Source organism: Puma concolor, chromosome B3, assembly GCF_028749965.1.
Source record: "Puma concolor isolate L17-30 chromosome B3, mPumCon1.1.hap2, whole genome shotgun sequence".
NCBI classification, from domain to species: Eukaryota; Metazoa; Chordata; class Mammalia; order Carnivora; family Felidae; genus Puma; species Puma concolor.
This window is the reverse complement of record NC_141672.1, coordinates 97224859-97246841: the sequence shown is the minus strand read 5'-3', so window position 1 is coordinate 97246841 and position 21983 is coordinate 97224859. Positions and strand designations below refer to the sequence as shown.

Here is a 21983-nt window from a genome sequence, read left to right as displayed (position 1 = left end):
TTCATAGAGCTCTGTTCTAAACTTGGATAAGCCATCTAACCTCTCTGTGTTATTTTCCCCAATAAGGAAAAAAAAAAATACCTGTTGTGCTTACTTCAAAGGTAAAAAGTATATTAGATGATAAACATAAAAGCACTTTGAATAGCATAACATAAAGACTTAATGAATCACTATGTTGTACACCTGAAACTAATGTAACATTCTATGTCAACTATACTTCAGTTAAAAATTTTAATAAGTATTTAAGTATAGGCTGTTACTATCATCAGTCCTCATCATTATGAAGTCTTAGGTCTATATTCTCTTTTCATTTACTTTAGCCTCTCATCTGGTTATATTCTTTAAAAAAATTTTTTTTAAAATGTATTTTTAGTTTTTGAGAGAGAGAGAGAGCAAGAGAGAGCATGTGTGTGCATGTGTGTACAAGCAAGGAAGGGGAAGAGAGAGGGGTTGGGGGGAGGGAATCCCAAGCAGGCTCCATGCCCATTGTGGACCCCAACTTGGGGCTTGATCTCATGACCATGAAATGCAACCTGAGCCGAAATCAAGAGTCAGATGCTTAACCAACTGAGCCACCCAGGCACCGCCCCCCTTTTTTTGTTAATTGTTTTTTTTAATTATTTTTTTTATTTTTATTTTTTAGAGAAAGTGTGTGCAAGCAGGGGAGAATGGTAGAGGGAGAAAGAGAAAATCTTAAGCAGGCTTTATGTTCAGCTCATAGCCTGTCATGGGACTTGATCCCATGACCCTGGGATCATGACCTGAACTGAAATCAGGAGTCAGACACTCAACCAACTGAGCTCAACCAACCCAGGCACCCCTATTACTCTTGATTATTTATTGCTAGGCCTTTTCTTAGGGTGGCTCCTTCTTTCATTTGGCTAGGCACTTTTTCTGTTTAATATTTTTTTTCAACGTTTATTTATTTTTGAGAGATGGAGAGAGACAGAGTAAGATTGGGAAGGGGCAGAGAGAGAGGGAGACCCAGAATCTGAAGTAGGCTCCAGACTGTGAGCTGTCAGTACAGAGCCCGACATGGGGCTCAAACCCACGAACTGTGAGATCATGACCTGAGCTGAAGTTGGACACTTAACTGATTAAGCCACCCAGGGGCCCCTAGGCAGTTTTTCTGAAGGCTTCTCTGTCCTGAGTTTCATTGGCCTGCTACTATAGATTATAAAATCTCTCCTGTTACCAACTGTGACTCTGCTGCCCTGTGGTACCAAGTATCCTATTTATGCAAATAGACTTGAAGTAATATATGCTACCTGATAAGGAACTTTAGGTATGATATATAAAGGTAGGTTAACTGGTATTAAGAGCTACCAGGTTTAGATGTCTGCTGTGCAAGCATGGGAGCAGACATCATCACCCCTGCCTTACAGGTGAGGAAACTGAGGAAAATAACTTGTTCAGGCTGTCAGCCTAATAAATAGAATCTAGGAGCTGGTATTTGGTTCTAGCTTTGAGACCCCAAAACCTTTCTTCTTTGTCATTTTCTTATTTTCAATTACACTCCCCTATTCTAATACATTTACTCCCTCAAATTAACATTGCATACATAAATTTTGCATGTTTTATTCAGCTTAGAATTTCCTTCTCCATGCTCCTGTTTCTGCCCGATTTTTATGTATTCTTCATGATCCCACTCAAGTTTTACTTTGAGACTACCTCAGCTCCTTGTATATGACTGTTCTTCAGGATTCTTGAAAAATTTGGCACTTAGTGGGTACTAGCTGCCCCGTAAAGTTGTAGAAGCATTAAAATACAGTAAGTATGAGTCTATAAAAGTTATAAATATATGTAACTGGCTATTTCTGTTAAGGCACCTTTATATTAAGGCTCTGTAGTGATGGAACAGAGAATTCAATTTGACATGAGAGGATCTGATAGCAGTGTGACCGGTTTCTCAGGAATTGAATGACCTTAATTGTCTCTCTGACTCTCTAAAGCACAGCTTTCACCAGTGTGCCGGCACATTCTATTGATAGATTGATTGATTGTGCAAGCAGGGGAAGGGCAGAGAGAGAGAGAGAGAGAGAGAGAGAGAATCCCAAGCAGGCCCCGTGCTGCCAGCATGGAGCCTGATTCAGGGCTGAAACTCACAAACCGTGAGATCATGACCTGAGCCAAAACCAAGAGTCAGATGCTCAACCAAGCCACCCAAGGTGCCCAATAGTTTATTTTTGCTTTTGTTTCCTTTGCCTTGGGGCACTTGTCTAGTAAGAAGTTGCTGTGGCCAAGGTCAAACTGGTTGCTGCCTATTTTCTTCTATAGGATTTTGATGGTTTCCTGTCTTACACTTAGGTCTTTCATCCATTTTGAGTTTATTTTTGTGTATGATGTAAGAAAGGGGTCCTGGTTCATTCTTCTGCATGTCACTGTCCAGTTTTCCCAGCACCATTTGCTAAAGAGACTGTCTTTTTTTCCATTGGATATTCTTTCCTGCTTTGTCGAAGATTAGTTGGCCATACATTTGTGGGTCCATTTCTGGGTTATCTGTTCAGTTCCACTGATCTGTTTTTGTGCCACTACTATACTGTCTTGATGATTACGACTTTGTAATACAGCTTGAAGTCCAGAATTGTGATGCCTCCAGCTTTGGTTTTCTTTTTCAACATTATTTTGGCTACTTAGAGTCTTTTCTGGTCCATACAAATTTTAGAATTGTTTGTTCTAGCTCTGTGAAGAATGCTGGTGTTATTTTGACAGGGATTACATTGAATGTGTAGATTGCTTTGAATAGTATCAGCATTTTAACAATACTTATTCTCCCAATCAATGAACATGGAATGTTTTTTTCATTTCTTTGTGTCTTCTTCAGTTTCTTTCATAAGCTTTCTATAGTTTTTAGCATACAGATTTTTGACCTCTTTGGTTAGTTTTATTCCTAGGTATTTTATGGGTTTTGGTGCAGTTGTAAATGGGATCGATTCCTTGATTTCTCTTTCTAGTGCTTCATTATTGGTGTATAGAAATGCAACTGATAGCTGTATGTTGATTTTATATCCTGTGATTTTGCTGAATTCATATTATCAGTTCTAGGAGTTTTTTGGTGGAGTCTTGGGTTTTCCACATAGAGTATCATATCATCTGTGAAGAGTGAAAATTTGACTTCTTCCTTGCCAGTTTGGATGTCTTTTATTTCTTTGTGTTGTCTGATTGCTGAGGCCAGGACTTCCAACACTATGTTGAACACCAGTGGTGAGAATGGACATTTTGGTTGCGTTCTTTTTGTTTGTTTGTTTAATTTTTAATTTTTTATTGCTTATTTATCTTTGAGAGAGAGAGCGAGAGAGAGAGAGAGAGAGAGAGAGAGAGAGCACGCACCAGCAGAGGAGGGGCAGAAAGAGAGGGAGGCACAGGATTCAAACCAGGCTCCAGGCTCTGAGCTGTCAGCACAGAGCCCAATGTGGGGCTCGAACTCATGAGCCGTGAGATCATGACCTGAGCCAAAGTCAGATACTTAACTGACTGCGCCACCCAGGCACCCCTTCCCTGTTGTGTTTTTGAGCTTAGGGGGAAAGCTCTCAGTTTTTCCCCATTGAGGATGATATTAGCTGTGAGTCTTTTGTATATGTCCTTTATGATCTTGAGGTATGTTCCCTCTATCCCTACTTACTTGGAGGTTTTTATCAAGAAAGGGTGCTGTATTTTGTCAAATGCTTTCTCTGCATCTATTGAGAGGATCTTGTGGTTCTTATCCTTTCTTTTATTAATGTGATCTGTCACATTGATTGATTTGCGGATATTGAACGAAGCCTGCATCCCAGGAATAAACCCCACTTGATTGTGGTGAATAATTCTTTTAATGTATTGTTGGATTTGGTTTGCTAGTATCTTGTTGAAAATTTTTACATCCATGTTCATCAGGGAAATTGGTCTGTAGTTCTCCTTTTTACTGGGGTCTTTGTCTGGTTTTAGAATCAATATAATGCTGGCTGAAGCCACATCTTTAAGTCATCACAGTAAAAAACATGGCTTTGGAAGAAAGCCTTATATCACGTGAACATAATATTTTCTCTTTTTAACAAGTGATTAAGAAACAATTAGATTGCCTGCAAAAAAGTAAACCTCTAGATTTTGTTTAATGCAAACATGTTCACTTATAAGCTAAAAATTAGATGCAGTGCTTGTACACTTAACTAAAGTAAATGGCAACACCCAGTGGATGGCTATCAGAGAGTCAACATCAACATGGGTGGATATATTAAGTTGTGTTCCGCATGAGTCAAGTCTGAGGTTGGCATTACTTAGCTGAGTCATGAATGACCAGGATGTGAATGAGAAGTATGCTCATTAAATTTGCAGAGAAGAGGTTGATGGTCTTAGAAGATATGAATAGTATTCGATATGACCATGATGAACTAGAGAGATTACATTTTTTAAAGGGTAAAGTTCAGAAGGAAAATCTATAAAAGAATACACCTGATATAAAATTAAAACTTAATAGATACAAGAAAAGGTTGGGGTGACCAAATAGATACAGGTATAAAGACTAGATAGATATAGATACTGAAAACCAAAGGAGGAAAATGGACTACGATGTAACTCTTCTCTTTCATTAACCCAGAGTGGCTATTCTATTCTTGAATAATTTTTCCCCTGAGATTTCAGGTGTCTCTATATAATTTAATTCCCATTGCCTTCTTCCTATACAACCTAGTTTTTCCTAATCATGTAAAAGTCAATTAAGGCATCACCTTTTCAAGAAAGTATTTCCTGACATCATCTTCTTACATCTCCCACCAATTTCATATCCTTCCTCCCTTGTTTCATATTCTCCTGGATAGACCTCTTTTCTAGCAATTACTTCCCTATATTTTAACTATACTTTCAATAAGTACAATTCTCTCTCAATAAACAATGGCCCCAGAGTCTTTTATCTTCATAAAATGATTGGCACATTGTGGCTGTTCATTACATGTTTTTTGAATAAATGAATGAAACAGTATTTTTAGGTGGGGGCTTTTAGTTCACATTAGAGCCCCTGCAACCACCATTGATAAAACAGGTCAGAAGAGCTTACCTCCAAGACACCCAGTACCCAGGTATTTGGTATTACTGTAGAGGCCCTTGAGAGAACTGGCCAAGCCGGAAATCATAAATCTTTGGTTCATGCAGCCTTAAGATGGTCCAAATTGATCTGTCCTTGATGAAGAGTGGAGAATCTCTGTTCTTTAACTTGGTTTTGTCTGGCTTTTGAAGTGATATCTATATCCTACAAGTAGAAAGAAGGTTCTTGTAATATAAGGACAAGAGTACTTGAAGCATTATAAATACTGACTGATCAGATAGTCAAAATTTCAAAGAACTATAAATTATTATTTACACATATATAACCATTTAAAGCTGACAGCTCAAATGAATAGAAAAGGGTAGCCTATGATATTCACCTTGAACCATAAATTTTTAAAAATTTTTTATTTATTTTATTCAAGTATAAATAACACAGTGTTATACTAGTTTCACATTTACAATATAATGATTCAGTAATTCTATACGTTATTCACTTTTCATCACGATAAGTGGACTCTTTTTTTTAAATTTTTTTTTTTTTTCAACGTTTATTTATTTTGGGGACAGAGAGAGACAGAGCATGAACGGGGGAGGGGCAGAGACAGAGGGAGACACAGAATCGGAAACAGGCTCCAGGCTCCGAGCCATCAGCCCAGAGCCTGACGCGGGGCTCGAACTCACGGACCGCGAGATCGTGACCTGGCTGAAGTCGGACGCTCAACCGACTGCGCCACCCAGGCGCCCCACGATAAGTGGACTCTTAATCCCCTTCACCTATTTCACTCATCCTCCCACCCACCTCCCTTTTGGCAACCACCAATTTGTTCTCTGTATTTAAAAATCTGTTTTCTTTTGGCTTTTTTCCTTTGTTCATTTATTTTGTTTCTTAAATTCCACATGTGAATGACATTATGGTATTTGTCTTTCTCTGACTGACTTATTTCACTTAGCATAATATCTTCTAGGTCCATCCATATTGTTGCACATGGTAAGACCTCTGTCTTTTTTATGGCTGAATAACATTCCATTGTGTAAATATACCACATCTTTATCCATTTATCTATGGATGGGTACTTGGGTTGCTTCCATATATTGGCTATTGTAAATAATGCTGTAGTAAACATAGGAGTATCTCTATCTCTATCTATCTATATTTTCAAATTAGTGTTTTCGTAGGTTTTTTGTGGGTTTTTTTTTGGCTAAATATCTAGTAGTGAAATTACTGGATCATAGATAGGGTGATTCTATTTAAAAATTTTTGAGGAACCTCATAGTGTCTTTGACAGTGACTTCACCAGCTTGCATTCCCACCAACAGTGCATGAGGGTTCCTTTTTCTCCACATCTTTGCCAACATTTGTTGTTTCTTCTCTTTTTGCTTTTAGCCATCTGACAGGTGTGAAGTGATATCTCGTTGTAGTTTTGATTTGCATTTCCCTGATGATGATTGATGACGAGCATCTTTTCATGTGTCTGTTTGCCATCTCTATGTCTTTTTTAGAAAAATGTCTATTCATGGCTTCTGCCTATTTTTAAATTGGATTATTTGGGGGTTTTTGGTATTGAGTTGTATAAGTTCTTTAAATAGTTTGGATGTTAACCCCCTTATTGGATATGTCATTTGCAAATCTCTTCTCTTATTCAGTAGGTTGCCTTTTTTGTTTTATTGTGCAAAAGCTTTTTATTTTGATAAAATAGTTTAGGGCACGTTGATGGCACAGTCGGTTAAGCCTCTGACTCTTGATTTCAGCTCAGATCATGATCTCACAGTTCATGAGCCCCACATTGGACTATACGCTGTTAGTGCAGAGCCTGCTTGGGTTTTTCTCTCTGCCCCTGTCCCACTTGCACACACACACTCTCTCTTTTTCTCAAAGTAAATAAATACACATTAAAAAAATAGTTTCATTTTGCTTTTGTTTCCCTTACCAAAGGAGACAGACATATCTAGAAAAATGTTTTCTACAGCTGCTGTCAAAGACCTTACTGCCTATGTTTTCTTCTAGGGATTAAGGTTTTAGGTCTTTAATCCATTTTGCATTTATTTTTGTGCATGGTCTAAGCAAGCGTGAACCATAAAATATTTGTCCCTGATGGTTTTGTCTGTTTTCTCCTCATCTCTGTCATACTTTTCCTATTTATCCTTTTGTGTGTCTTTATTATGTGTTAACCTTCTCTCATCTGTGTCTCTGCTTGGCTCCCCACTTCTACCTATCTCGCTCTTGTTCTATCTTTTGGGCATTTCTTTGTATGGCCACATAGAACTGAAAAACATTTTTAAAAAAAATTTTTTTTTTCAACGTTTATTTATTTTTTGGGACAGAGAGACAGAGCATGAACGGGGGAGGGGCAGAGAGAGAGGGAGACAGAATCAGAAACAGGCTCCAGGCTCTGAGCCATCAGCCCAGAGCCTGACGCGGGGCTCGAACTCACGGACCGCGAGATCGTGACCTGGCTGAAGTCGGACGCTTAACCGACTGCGCCACCCAGGCGCCCCTGAAAAACATTTTAAAAACTTTATTGTACCTACAAATTTCTACTTCCTGTGTTTAATTTAAAAGCATTTAAGTGCATTGCCCGGGTAGGTCAGTTGGTCGAATGTCTAACTCTTGATTTCGGCTCAGGTCATGATCTCATGGTTTTGTGAGATTGAGCTCCACGTTGGGCTCTGCACTGGCAGCATGGAAACTGCTTGGGATTCTCTCTCTCCCTTTCTCTCTGCCTCTCCTGCACTTGCACTCTTTCTCTCTCAAAATAAATAAATAAACATTTATAAATAATAAAAGCAGGTGAATTGATTATTTTACATTTTTCCTCATTGTAGCCCTTTTTTGATTTTGGCCATCTTAAATCCAGGGATCCTCCAGAGAAGAAATGTTGCTCATTTCAAATATGGCCCCTCAAGACCATCTGAGTGTCTATAGGCCTGTCCTTTCCCAACTATTCTGGGTCCTAAGAGTTTACCTTGGCTAGAGTGCAGGCTGTAGACCACCCAAGATTTGAAAAATCCACTCCAGAGTTAGACTTTTAGATTATAGTACTTTAGAATTTGAGAAGGACTTTGGGTACTATTTAATCTTAAAGATGAGAAAACTGTGACCCATAGAGGTCATGCAATTGTTCTAAGCTATGTACCTGGTAAATGACAGATCTAAAATTAGAACCTGGATGCAAAGGAGCTTATGTAATGAAAGAGTGGTGCTTATTTATATATTGGAATGCTCTACTAACCTTGGTAAAAAAGGGAAGCCTGCCAAAAAGTCAGGGAAATATAAAAGAAATAATAAAATCCCTTAAAAAATTTTAAAAACTATTGATCATATGGATCCAGGATCCTATATCCTGGAAAAGAAAATGTATATGGCATGTGCTTTATATCAGTGCATATATGTATGTATTTGTCCAAATCTCTGTTCATTTGAATAGTTTTTGATCTTATCATCTTTAATATTTTTCTTCTTCCCCAGATTATAGGAAAGGGCTATTTCACATGAACTTTTAGATTTTTGATATAACATTTTGATATTAAGACTTGGAAGTAGCCTTTTAAACGCAGTACAGTTTAGAATAGCAGTTCCCATTAATAATTTCATCAGACTTGTGGAAGCCTCCTCACCTTGTTTGCTCTTGGAAGGAGTGCTGTCACACAGGCACAGTGACAGAACTGATCATGCAGAAATTACAAAGAGATAATTTTTCCACTCATACTGTAGAAGGGAATCCAAAAACTATTGATACTATGCCTTGATTAATGTATTGAAAAAAGGTGAATTCTGGGGACATTTTAAATGACTAAAAGAAAGCGCACTGGCACCAAAATGAGAACTGTTTTATTAGATGATTTATTTTGAAATCAGCCATGAATCAACAGAGGCAATGGGAGTATTCAGTTCCATCTGTAAATTCAAATAAAAAGAAAGATGATGAGATGATGAGTATGAGGTTCCATGATGTGTCATAAAAATGGGGATTACATGCAAGCTTGTACTATACAAATTAAACATTCCTTAGTGTGTCACCTTGATCCTCCTGATTTTCCCCACAATATGGGAGTCTGGGTGTTAGGAATAGGCTGCTATCTGTCCTGGTAATGTGATGTAAGTGTGCATACTCAGGCCTGAACTGCGTACTCCTACTGTATTTTTCAAGGTCTATAAAATAAGACAGTTAGCCTCATTTCTCAAAAGAAAAAGAAACTTTTCCTCAGAAAAGTCCTAAATTTCTATTTTGAAAATTTACTGCCAAGTACTGTGGATTCTATCACTTTGGTGTCTCTGAAACCCATCTACCTCTCTCAGTCAGGACCACCACAACCTTTACTCACACTTTGATAATTTTACATCTGGACACCCTGCTGCCCATAGTCCATATTGCTGCCAGAGTGATTTTTACTAATTAGATTGTGTTATTTTCTGTGTAAAACCCTATAATGGCACTCCATCATTTTTAGGTAAACTTCAGATTCCTTAACCTCTCACGTAAGAACTTTGTGATCATGTTCTTGGTCATTTCTGCAACCTTATCTGTCATAACTCCATGTTCCAGCCAAATTGAATTATAACTTCTCATTATAATTATAATTATAACTTCTCATGCTTCTGAGCTTTTATTTTGTTGTCTCTTTTCCCTGGTATGTTTCCTTTCTGACTTCCTCGTCCCTTGCTTTTTCCTAGTTATCATTCTAGACCTTGTTCTGGTATCTTCTCTAGGGAGCCTTCCCTGATCACCTCTTCCTCCTTTCAGTGCCCCATCACAAGTATTATAATCTTGAATTACTAGGTCTCTCATTCCTGTTAGACCATTCACCACTGAGGACACGGATCCCAGCTTATTTAATTTGTATCCCTAGTATTTAGCACAATGTTTGGCATGTAGTAGGTGTTTGATAGGTGTAGTAGGTATATTTGTTGGATAAATAAGTCTCCTTTTAAAGATAAAAAGATCATCTTCTATAGTAGAATAACCTCCCCATCTTGTGGCCTTGTAGGATAGTCCCACTAAAAATCTTTGATATCATCCTGATCCTGTCCCTTTGCAAATTAAGGGCACAAATGATACCACCTTTATGTACTTGTTCTGTTATTTTGATAAAAAACTGATTGCAGGTTCCATCTTAGGAAGTACAATTTCCTACTTCTGTCCTAGTAGAAATTGTAGTCTAAACAGAAAGATTTATTCTTAGGCTAGGTTGCTCATTGACGTTTTATTTACTTATAATCAATACACATTTATTGAGTTTCTGTGATGTGTCGGGCTCTGGATTAGGTGCTGGATATTAAAGGTAAAGATGATCTAGGTCTTTATCCTCAAAGAAATGATAGTCTTATGAGCAAGTATATCAGAGTTTTTGAGTCATTGTGTGGGTGAATTAAAGAGGTAATAGTTTTTGAGTTGTGACATATTTGAACAAATCACCAACAAATAAATGAAGCGTTTCTTCTCTACTAGTGAGGACACTTTCAGCAGAAGCTGGAGTTCGTGGGAGACATTACTTTAAGGACTGTACTGTAGTATACTAGAATTATTATCCAGAAATTCAATAATGTGTTTGAGACATGTACACACAAAAAATTCAGAGACCCTCTATTACAGGTTCACCTCAGATGTGATGTTCTCTGATTCGATGCTTTATATCTTCTTCCCCCTCTCTGTTCATTACTAGTTTATGAGTAGTTATTTTTTTTAAGTTTATTTATTTATTTATTTATTTATTTAGAGATAGAATGCACATGTGTGTAGGGGAAGGTCAGAGAGAGAGAGAGGGAGAGAGAATCCCAAGCAGGCTCTGCACTGTTAGCACAGAGCCCACTGTGGGGCTCAAACTCACAAACCTGTGAGATAGTGACCTGAGCCAAAATCAAGAGCCAAATGCTTAACTGACTGAGCCACCCAGATGCCCCTGTAAGTAGTTACTTTTATTAGGAAATATCATTCTTATGTTCCTTCCCACATTGCTGGACATATGAACCAGGAGAAATTCACCATGGCTCTTTGATGAGAGCACAGAGGAAATAATGTTAATAACATTCAGGAGTGGGCAGCACTGACAGTTACTCTTCTTTGTTTTACAGAGATGAACGAAATCAGTCTATCATCGTAAGTGGAGAGTCTGGGGCAGGGAAAACAGTTTCAGCTAAGTATGCCATGCGATACTTTGCAACTGTAAGTGGTTCTGCCAGTGAAGCCAATGTTGAGGAAAAGGTCTTGGCCTCCAACCCCATTATGGAGGTAAGACAGCAGCAGCCTTGACCTTGTTACTATATTTTCTTAAGAAACATGCCCAAAAAATTGAAACAGCACATGTAAGAAAGTTGAGGATGTCCTGGCCGCTAAAAGTAGGAAAATACTTTTCCACATATTAGTAAGAAGAGACCTCAGAAAAGTAAAAAGTCAGTAAGGTAGACATTTGAGTAAAGCCCAGCTATGGAGGCATTTACTTTATTCCATAATCCTTCACTTCTAACCTACCTTTGAATTGTTGCCTCTAAATAGCTGCTAGTGGTATTTCATTTTCTAAATTTCTATTCTCCTAGTTATTTGACTCCTATCTATTGTTCCTTGTAGTAGAAGTGTGTTCCTCATTTCCCTCTAATTCTGAGTTCATAGGATTCTCCATGCTCAAGCATGAAGAATTTTATCATCCCTTTGCCCACATTTCATTTTCTATACTTAGTACAACCTGTTAGCCTTTTCTATATTTTTCCCCGATTTTAACTATAAGCTTAAGTCATGATCTTGTGAACATTTTTCTTCTTGTTTTTGTCTAGCATATCACAAAGCTGTAGGCTAGAAAAAGAAATTCAGTACAATTTAATAAATTCCTGAGAAAAGACAACTACAAAAGGATGTGCTTTCAAAGGTGAAATATGTATACAGAGTGGAAATGCTCATTCCAAAGAAAGTGGACCTGTTTGTGTGAGAATTTGAATATTCCAGGATTTGTAGTTAGATAATTATGTGTCTATTAATATGATTTTAAGAAAGTCAAACATTTTTGCAAGTAGTCCCATTAAATGGAGAAAAATATTTCTCATTAATAATGGAGAGAAATTATTTTAGACAGGGAGGAACAAACCTTTCTCATTGAGAATTCAAGTCAGCATTGTTTATTCCTGTTTTTTTCCTTTGTCAAGCCTTATTTGTCACCCAAACACAGACGGAGTTTAGAACTGGCCTGGTGCACCTGTGGTACAAGTGCTTTTTGCAATAATCAGTCCAGAGGTAATTGTGCCTGGTTTGCAGTGCCATGTGTGACACTTCAGAACAGAGTGCTGTGACCCCTTGCCCACAGGGCTGTCCTCCAGAGCAGCGGAACTTCTGTTCTTGGGATTGAGAGGACAGGATATGCTGGGGAAGTTATGGGGCTGCCTGGGCTAAGTGCACTGTGGAAGGAGAACTGGAGAAGCTTTCTGAAGTGGCACAGACTGGGGGAAACAGAGGTTTATGCCAAAAAGAGTAGTAGAGAATTTAAGCAAATATTAAGATTTCGAAAGAATTTAAGCTACAGATGCCAACTGTAGTGCTGGATGCCACAGTTAATATTGGGGAAATATAATCTGTAGAGCCATGTTTTGGGTTTGGGGCAGAAAACAACAGGCCTTTGCTTTGCTTCTTACCATCAGTTTGACTATTTTTGGTCACAACAACAAATTCTCTGTATTTGGCAATAATTTAGCTCATTCTTAGTCCCTAATGTCAGAGTATCCCAGTCTAAGTTGTGATGGCATCCAGGAACCCCACCTTTTCTAGGCCTGGACCGTATAATAATGTAAGTCCAAAATGAACCTTCTAGAATATGTCAAGTTGATTGACATATTTTATGACTTTGCTATATTCTCATTCAAAAAATAGTACATCGGTTTTTCCACAATACATAGTTCACTTGTGTTAGCAGGAGAGATAGTAGAATGGCCACAAATACTACTTTTTAATATGTACTTAGAAAGAATTTACTTTGTTTGCTAGACTGAACAAAAAAATTATGCTTAGCTATTCCCTTCTACATTGTGTAGTTTTTCAAAAGGAATTTGGATTAAGAAAGTTTGGCACAGAGAGAACTAATTTTCAGTAACTACAAATGAGGGCATACCAATTTCAAAGATTAAAGTGGAATCTGGGGCTTAAGAATGGTACCAAAGGGTTTGCAGTCATAGGAGGAAGACAGATGAAATATTGAGTATGTGACCTAGAAAGTTTGTAACTTTAAACCTGCTTCTCAAGACTGCATCTCTATATCAGAGTCCTTTACTGTGATGTCAAGGATGGCATGTCTGGGTCTCCAGTGATCTGAAACTCCTGGGATAATGAGCGTCCTACATTAACATCACAGCCCAGTGGCTAAGGGGATTTCCACATTATCCTCTAGAAAGCAAGCTCATCCTCAGCATAGGCTCCTTTGGCAAAATACAAATGAGGCACAGAGAAATGAATCTTTTTTGCTCATTTTTTCATGTTTTCTTTTCCTCCCTTTCTCTAGGAAATTTTCATCCTAAGATGGGGACAGGGAAATATTCCTGGGGCATACTGGATCTTAATAGTTCTTTTACATCTTTAATAACCATAGTTGAAGACTTTTATGTGCTTTTAGTAAAGAGGAGGAACTCACTCAACACTTCACTGAAATCAGTAGTACAATCAAGACCACAAAACTTTTCCTTAGAAGTTTCTTGCTAACTGAAATGAAAATAGCATTAACGGGGTCTGTTGTAAATATAGTACTTAAAAGGCAGAGGGAGCAATTAGAGGGAATGAACAAAAGGTATTGTTTGTATATAGAACCTTTCCTTACCAGGTTCAAGGCTTAGCATCATATAGTTTTAGTTTTGAAAAGGACCCTGGAGCTCATGTCACCTAGGCAGTTTACATTTGGAGTCACTAGCATTTCTCAGAGGATTAAATGTTGGCAAGTTGGTAATAGGGCCTGGTCTAATACCCAGATCTTCAGACTTCTATTTCATTTGCTTCTTCTACCATTCTTTGCCCAATGTTTAAATACATTTCACTCAAAGACAGAGGGGAGGAATTTGTTTCAACCCTGGCCTAGTCACTGCAGATTCTAATAGAGTGTAGTGCTGTTTTGACAGCTTGGCCGCTCTGACTCCCACTGTGAGTAGATAGGAGAGAGCTGGCATCTGGAAGGTGGAATAGAGTCAGGGAGGAAGGAGTGGCTGTGGCGCCCCCTTCCCCAGCTTCCTTAGTTGCTGGCAGAAAGGTGCTTGGGACAGTGCCTGGTAAACACTCGGTGGCTATTACTGCCATTGCCATAATTACTACATCGTCTTCCTCTGCTCTGTGACAGAGTGGTGAAAGAAAATCCTGCATTTATCATTAATTTCCTTTTCTAAATAAAATAAAAATAACTGGAATATATGGAGATTTTTTTGTTGTACTTTTCATGCCATCAAGAAAGGGAATATCTAAGTAAATGTATTGTTAAATTATCTTAGGCTATATTAGTTCACTCTTATTTTGCTTGGAAGATAGCTTTCCATCACTCTTTCCATTTAAAATGTTAATCTGAAATATAGCAGTGTTCTCACTGCCAAAGCAAAATAGAACAATATCTGCCTTGTATTTCACAGAGTGAAAATGTGCTTTCTTTGACTGATCAGAGAATCTAATGTGTTGATTTTTTGTGGCTATGTTATTACTGTTTTCATCACTTATATTTGTATTGCTTTTTTAATACACCAGAGCATTTTCACGCCTTTCTCTCTGCTATGACTTTAATATATTAATTCTGATAGTCTTAGGCTTTGTACAAGTAAATGGTATTAATCGTATGTGAAATTGTTTATTAAACATTTAATATATGCATTATGTGAACACTTGCTTTTCTTACTACACTTGTTTTTTGCTTTGCCTTGAAACAAAACTTTATGGAAGCATGTTACCTAAGTCAGAAAATAGTACGTATGAGGGGCATCTGGGTGTCTCAGTCAATTAGGCATCTGACTCTTGATTTTGGCTTAGGTCATGATCTTGGCTCAGGTCATTACCTCATAGCTGTGAGACTGAGCTCCATGTCAGGCTCCATGCTGAGCATGGAGCCTACCTGAGATTCTCTGTCTTTTCCTCTGCCCCTCTTCCCCATTCTCAAAATAAATAAATAAACATTGAAAAAAGTAGTACGTATGTTACCTTAATTTTTAAAGTCATATAAAAAATTAGCAGAAAGTTACATTCTATGAATTCTATAGCAGATGTTTTGCAAGATAGAGAAAACTATCAAATTCCAAGGGCAGATTTTAGTATGTCTGGTTTCAGAAAATGGCTTTGAATTGAGTGGGTAATTATTAATACTCTGTTAATAAACAGTCCAACTAGGCCTTTGTTGTCACAGGGTAAAACGATAGAAACTTCTAGCTAATGAGGCTCTGAACACCGGAATAGCATCTCCATGAAAATATTAATTTGTCTTAACCAGCTTATTTATATTACACAGCCCGAGTTTTTCAGGAAATCCAAACCCAAGTGTATAACTAAGAGGTCTTGCCTTGGCAGCCCCCATTCCCATCCGTTTCTTTCCTTGTTGACTTCAATGAGCGTGTTCTGATACCACAAATGGTGTGAAAATCCCCTAGCCACTGTGCTCAGGTTTGCTGTTTCTGAAAATAATTTGTGTGAGAATAACAAGACAGATATGAACTATTAGTGGGTATCTGTGTGGTTGCACAGTGGGCAAAGCATACCCTGGTGCCTGCAGGGGCAAAATTCGTTCTGTTCTTAAAAGAATCAGTTATAAAGGGTTGTGTTCTATTCTGTCCTTTCTCTCCCTGAACAAACTCTGTAAATGTCATGTCATGAACTATACTTCTAAAATATTATTTTTCCCTTTGCTTCTTAGTCCATTGGAAATGCTAAGACAACCAGGAATGATAACAGCAGCCGTTTTGGGAAGTATATTGAAATTGGTTTTGATAAGAGATATCGAATCATTGGTGCCAATATGAGAACTTACCTTTTAGAGAAATCCAGAGTGGTATTCCAGGTAAGCTGGGCAGATACCCATAAGTACTTGTATTAGATTGCCAATTTCAGAGCTCACGCTTGCTGGTGTGCATTTTTTTAACTATTTTTTTTTAGCGTTTATTTATTATTCAAGGAGAGACACAGAGCATGAGCAGGGGAGGGGTAGAGAGAGGGGGAGACACAGAATCTGAAGTAGGCTCCGGGCCCTGAGCTGTCAGCACAGAGCCCGACGCGGGGCTTGAACTCACAAACTGTGAGATCATGACCTGAGCCGATGTCGGTCGCTTAACCAACTGAGCCACCCAGGTGCCCTGCTGGTGTGCATTTAATTTGCAGATAACTCTTGAACTTATAAGTCTTGATAACTTATGACAATATTACTACAGACCACATTTGGACCACAGTATGTAAAATGGTACCTGTCAGAGGCAGGACAGTACCTATTAGACTAATAATCTTTGGGACTCGGCACTGGTCTAGGTTTAATGGTTTTGACTTTTCCTACAGATGCTGGTAGGGTAAGCTTATTTAAAAAAAGGTGCTTTTAGTTTAGTCTTAACTCTCATATTTCCCAGTTGATAGGGAAGACATTGGGATATGCTTTCAGTGACTTACAGTTTGAACTCAGTTCCTTGTCCTCTTACCTTCCTTCTCCTCTCTTAGAATATATTGTTTAGATAGAATAATGAAAGTTAAAAAATCTTCTTTACCAGGGGTGCCTGAGTGGCTCAGTTGGTTGAGCATCTAGTTCTTGGTTTCGGCTCAGGTCATGATCTCATAGTTTGTGAGTTCGAGCCCCATGTCAGACTCCATGCCAACAGTGCAGAGCCTGCTTGGAATTCTCTCTCTCTTTTCCTCTCTCTCTCTCTCTCTGCCTTTCTCTCTCTCTCAAAATAAATAAATTAATTAAAAAAAATCTTCTTTACCAGACATAAGCCCCCTTTGGGCATCAAACCTGACCTTGAGGACACACTATTCTTTAGTCAACTGAATACACTACAGAATTCAAGGATTTGGTGGTGGTAGAATATAAGGATTCAGTTTTACTACAGTTGTATTTTTTTTTAAGTATGTATGTAGAAAAAGGACCGTCAGGAAATACTAAGAAATGATATTAGAATTGTACATGATTTATTTTCTATTTTGTAAAATACTGATGTTAAAATATATAAACTAAAATGATATGGATGGTGTAGTACATTTGTGGATTTCTTACAAACAACCATAGTAGGTGATCTATTCTGACATATGGCAAAGATGGAATATTCTTTTTCATTTAAAGTGTTAAGTAGTGGGAGCACCTGGGTGGCTCAGGTGATTAAGCCTCCTACTTCAGCTCAGGTCATGATCTCATGGTTTGTGAGTTCGAAACCCGAATTGGGCTCTGTGCTGACGGCCTGGAGCCTGGAGCCTGCTTTGGATTCTGTGTCTCCCTCTCTCTCTTCCCCTCTCCTACTCACACTCTGTCTCTCTTTCTCTCAAAAATAAACATTAAGGGAAAAAAAAAATTTTTTTTTAAATAAATAAATAAATAAAGTGTCAGGAAGGGGCGCCTGGGTGACTCAGTTGGTAGAGCCCCTACTCTTGACTTGCACTCAGGTCATGATCTCACAGTTGAGCCCACGTCAAGCTCTACACTGACAGCATGAAGCCTGCTTGGGATTCTCTCTCTCCCCCTCTCTCTGCCCTTCCCTGTGCTCACTGTCTTTCAAAATAAATACACATTAAAAAAATAAAGTGTTAGGAAGACTATGACTTTGAAAGGTACTGTGAGAAAATACTGAGTACAGGTTTCCCCCGCTATCCAAAAGCAGATTGTTCATATGAAAACTTTTGTAAGCTGAAATGGTATAAAGCAAAGAAAAAATACCATTAACTTACATGGAAAAGTTTTTGAGCATTGCTAGACCCCAAAAGTAACCGCTCTTAGGCTTTTCTGATGCGTTGGGACACATCTTGCTAATGGATGCACAGAATAAGTCAAGATGAAGCACAGATGTTCACAAACACAGTTCAGAGGTATGGCAGGGTGAGGCTGAGATGCTCAGCATAGTTCCCTGCCAAGGAGCTGGGCGGGGCCACCCTCACTGCTCTGGGTGTGTGCTGCCTCTAATGGCTCACTGAAAACAAACACTAAACACTGTTTAGCTTTTCTGTAAAAAATCCTCTGTGGATTTCTTTTGGTTAGCGAAACAGGTACTAATGTAGGCCTTTTGCAAAAGTGAAGTGGTATAATGTGAATGTTAGAAAAGCAGAGGAGAAAAGACTTAAGGGAGACTAGGGAAGATGGTGGTGTAGGAGGATGCTGGGCTCACCACGTCCTGCTGATCACTTAGATTCCACCCACATCTGCCTAAATAACCCAGAAAACTGCCAGAAGACTAGGAGAACAGACTCTCTGGAGCCAAGTGTAGACAGGAGTCCCACGGAAGAGGGACCGCTCCCACAGGAGACCACCAACAGCAAAGCGAGCTAAGCCTGCCCCTCCCGCCCCTGTGCACCTGGCGGATTCACCCCAGCTAATACGCCAGATCCCATCGAAGCAGCACCACAAGCCTGGCAGTGTGCAAGTAGCCCAGACAGGGGCCACACCACTCCACAGTGAGTCCTGCCCCTGGGAGAGGGGAAGATAAGGTACACACCAGTCTGATTGTGGCCCCAGCGGTGGGCTCGGGGCAGACATTGGGTCTGACTGCGGCCCCGCCCACCAACACAAGTTACTCTGGACAGTACAGGGGAAGTGCCCTGCAGTTTGGAGACACACCAGGGACTACCCAAAATGACAAAACAAAGAATTCTCCTCAAAAGAAACTCCAGGAAGTAGCGACAGCTAACGAATTGATCAAAAACAATTTAAGCAATATAATAGAACAAGAATTTAGAATAATAGTCATAAAATTAATCGCTGGGCTTGAAAAAAGTATAGAGGACAGTAGAGAATCTATTGCTACAGAGATCAAGGGACTAGGAAATAGTCATGAGGAGCTAAAAACTGCTATAAATGAGGTGCAGAATAAAATGGAAGCGACCACAGCATGGATTGAAGAGGCAGAGGAAAGAATAGGTGAATTAGAAGATAAAATTATGGAAAAAGAGAAAGCTGAGAAAAAGAGATAAAAAAAATCCATGAGTATGAGGGGAGAATTAGAGAACTAAGTGATGCAATCAAACAGAACAATATCCAAATAATAGGAATTCCAGAAGAGGAAGAGAGAGAGAAAGGGGCTGAAGGTGTACTTGAACAAATCATAGCTGAGAACTTCACTGATCTGGGGAAGGGAAAAGGCAGTGAAATCCAAGAAGCACAGAGAACTCCCTTTAGATGTAACTTGAATTGATCTCCTGCATGACATATCATAGTGAAGCTGGCAAAATACAAGGATTAAGAGAAAATTCTGAAAGCAGCTAGGAATAAAAAGCCTTAACTTACAAAGGTAGACACATAAGAGTAGTAGCAGACCTATCTACTGAAACTTGGCAGGCCAGAAAAGAATGGTAGGAAATCTTCAATGTGATGAACAGAAAAAATATGCAGCTGAGAATCCTTTATCCAGCAAGTCTGTCATTCAGAATGGAAGGAGAAATAAAGGTCTTCCCAAACAAACTAAAACTGAAGGAATTCATCACCACTAAACCAGCCCTACAAGAGATCCTAAGGGGGACCCTGTGAGACAAAGTACCAGAGACATCACTGCAAGCATGAAACCTACAGACATCACAATGACTCTAAACCCACATCTTTCAATAAGAACACTGAATGTAAATGGACTAAATGCTCCAACCAAAAGACATAGGGTATCAGAATGGATAAAAAACCAAGACCTATCTATTTGCTGTCTACAAGAGACTTATTTTAGACCTGAGGACACCTTCAGATTGAAAGTGAGGAGATGGAGAACTATCTATCATGCTACTGGAAGTCAAAAGAAAGCTGGAGTAGCCATACTTATATCAGACAAACTAGACTTTAAATTAAAGGCTGTAAGAAGCGATGAAGAAGGGCATTATATAATAATTACAGGGTCTATCCATCATGAAGAGCTAACAATTATAAATGTCTATGTCCCGAATACACGCACCCCCAAATATATAAAACAATCAAATGTAAGCAACCGTATTGATAAGAATGTAATTGCAGGTGACTTTAATACTCCACTTACAACAATGGACAGATCATCTAGACACAGGATCAATAAAGAAACAAGGGCCCTGAATGATACATTGGATCAGATGGACTTGACAGATATATTTAGGACTCCACATCCCAAAGCAACAGAATATACTTTCTTCTCGAGTGCACATGGAACATTCTCCAAGATAGATCACATACTGGGTCACAAAACAGCCCTTCATAAGTATACAAGAATTGAGATCATACCATGCACACTTTCAGACCACAATGCTGTGAAGCTTGTAAACAACCACAGGAAAAAGTCTGGAAAACCTCCAAAAGCATGGAGGTTAAAGAACACCCTACTAAAGAGTGAGTGGGTCAACCAGGCAATTAGAGAAGAAATTTAAAAATATATGGGAACAAATGAAAATGAAAATACAACAGTCCAAATGCTTTGGGATGCAGTGAAGGCAGTCCTGAGAGGAAAATACATTGCAATCCAGGCCTATCTCAAGAAACAAGAAAAATCCCAAATACAAAATCTAACAGCACACCTGAAGGAAATAGAAGCAGAACAACAAAGATACCCCAAACCCAGCAGAAGAAGAGAAATAATAAAGATCAGAGCAGAAATAATATAGATTCTAAAAAAATTGTAGAGCAGATCAATGAAACCAAGAGTTGGTTTTTTGAAGAAATAAACAAAATTGATAAACCTCTAGCCAGGCTTCTCAAAAAGAAAAGGGAGATGACCCAAATAGATAAAATCATGAATGAAAATGGAATTATTACAGCCAATTCCTCAGAAATACAAGCAATTATCAGGGAAAAATTATATGCCAACAAACTGTTCAACCTGGAAGAAATGGACAAATTCCTAAACACCCACATACTTCCAAAACTCAAACAGGAAGAAATAGAAAGCTTGAACAGACCCATAACCAGTGAAGAAATTCAATCAGTCATCAAAAATCTCCCAACAAATAAGAGTCCAGGACCAGATGGCTTCCCTGGGGAATTCTACCAGACATTTAAAGCAGAGATAATACCTATCCTTCTCAAGCTGTTCCAAAAAATAGAAAGGGAAGGAAAACTTCCAGACTCATTCTATGAAGCCAGCATTACTTTGATTCCTAAACCAGAGTCCCAGCAAAAAAAAAGAACTACAGGCCAATATCCCTGATGAATATGGATGCAAAAATTCTCAATAAGATACTAGCAAATCGAATTCAACAGCATATAAAAAGAATTATTCATCATGATCAAGTGGGATTCATTCCTGCGCTGCAGGGCTGGTTCAACATTCGCAAATCAATCAGTGTGATATATCACATTAATGAAAGAAAAGATAAGAACCATATGATCCTGTCAATCGATGCAGAAAAGGCATTTGACAAAATTCACCATCCTTTCTTTTTTTTTTGGTGATTGTAGGGGACTTTATTTATTTATTTTTTTTATTTATTTATTTTTTTATTTATATATGAAATTTATTGTCAAATTGGTTTCCATACAACACCCAGTGCTCATCCCAAAAGGTGCCCTCCTCAATACCCATCACCCACCCTCTCCTCCCTCCCACCCCCCATCAACCCTTAGTTTGTTCTCAGTTCTCAACAGTCTCTTATGCTTTGGCTCTCTCCCACTCTAACCTCTTTTTTTTTTTTTTTTTTTTTCCTTCCCCTCCCCCATGGGTTCCTGTTAAGTTTCTCAGGATCCACATAAGAGTGAAACCATATGGTATCTGTCTTTCTCTGTATGGCTTATTTCACTTAGCATCACACTCTCCAGTTCCATCCACGTTGCTACAAAAGGCCATATTTCATTTTTTCTCATTGCCACGTAGTATTCCATTGTGTATATAAACCACAATTTCTTTA

At 38.6% G+C, this 21983-nt stretch overlaps 1 protein-coding gene across 5 annotated transcripts in view; it reads left to right on the top strand.

The window, feature by feature from the left end:
• MYO5A (myosin VA) overlaps positions 1-21983 on the top strand; it is a 197262-nt gene that overhangs the window by 77048 nt on the left and 98231 nt on the right. For all 5 annotated transcript variants that reach the window (XM_086710706.1, XM_086710709.1, XM_086710708.1 and 2 more), the window contains exons 5-6: positions 11090-11246; positions 15865-16008. In XM_086710706.1, coding sequence (XP_086566832.1) covers positions 11090-11246; positions 15865-16008 — 301 coding nt within the window. The remainder of the gene's footprint in view (positions 1-11089; positions 11247-15864; positions 16009-21983) is intronic.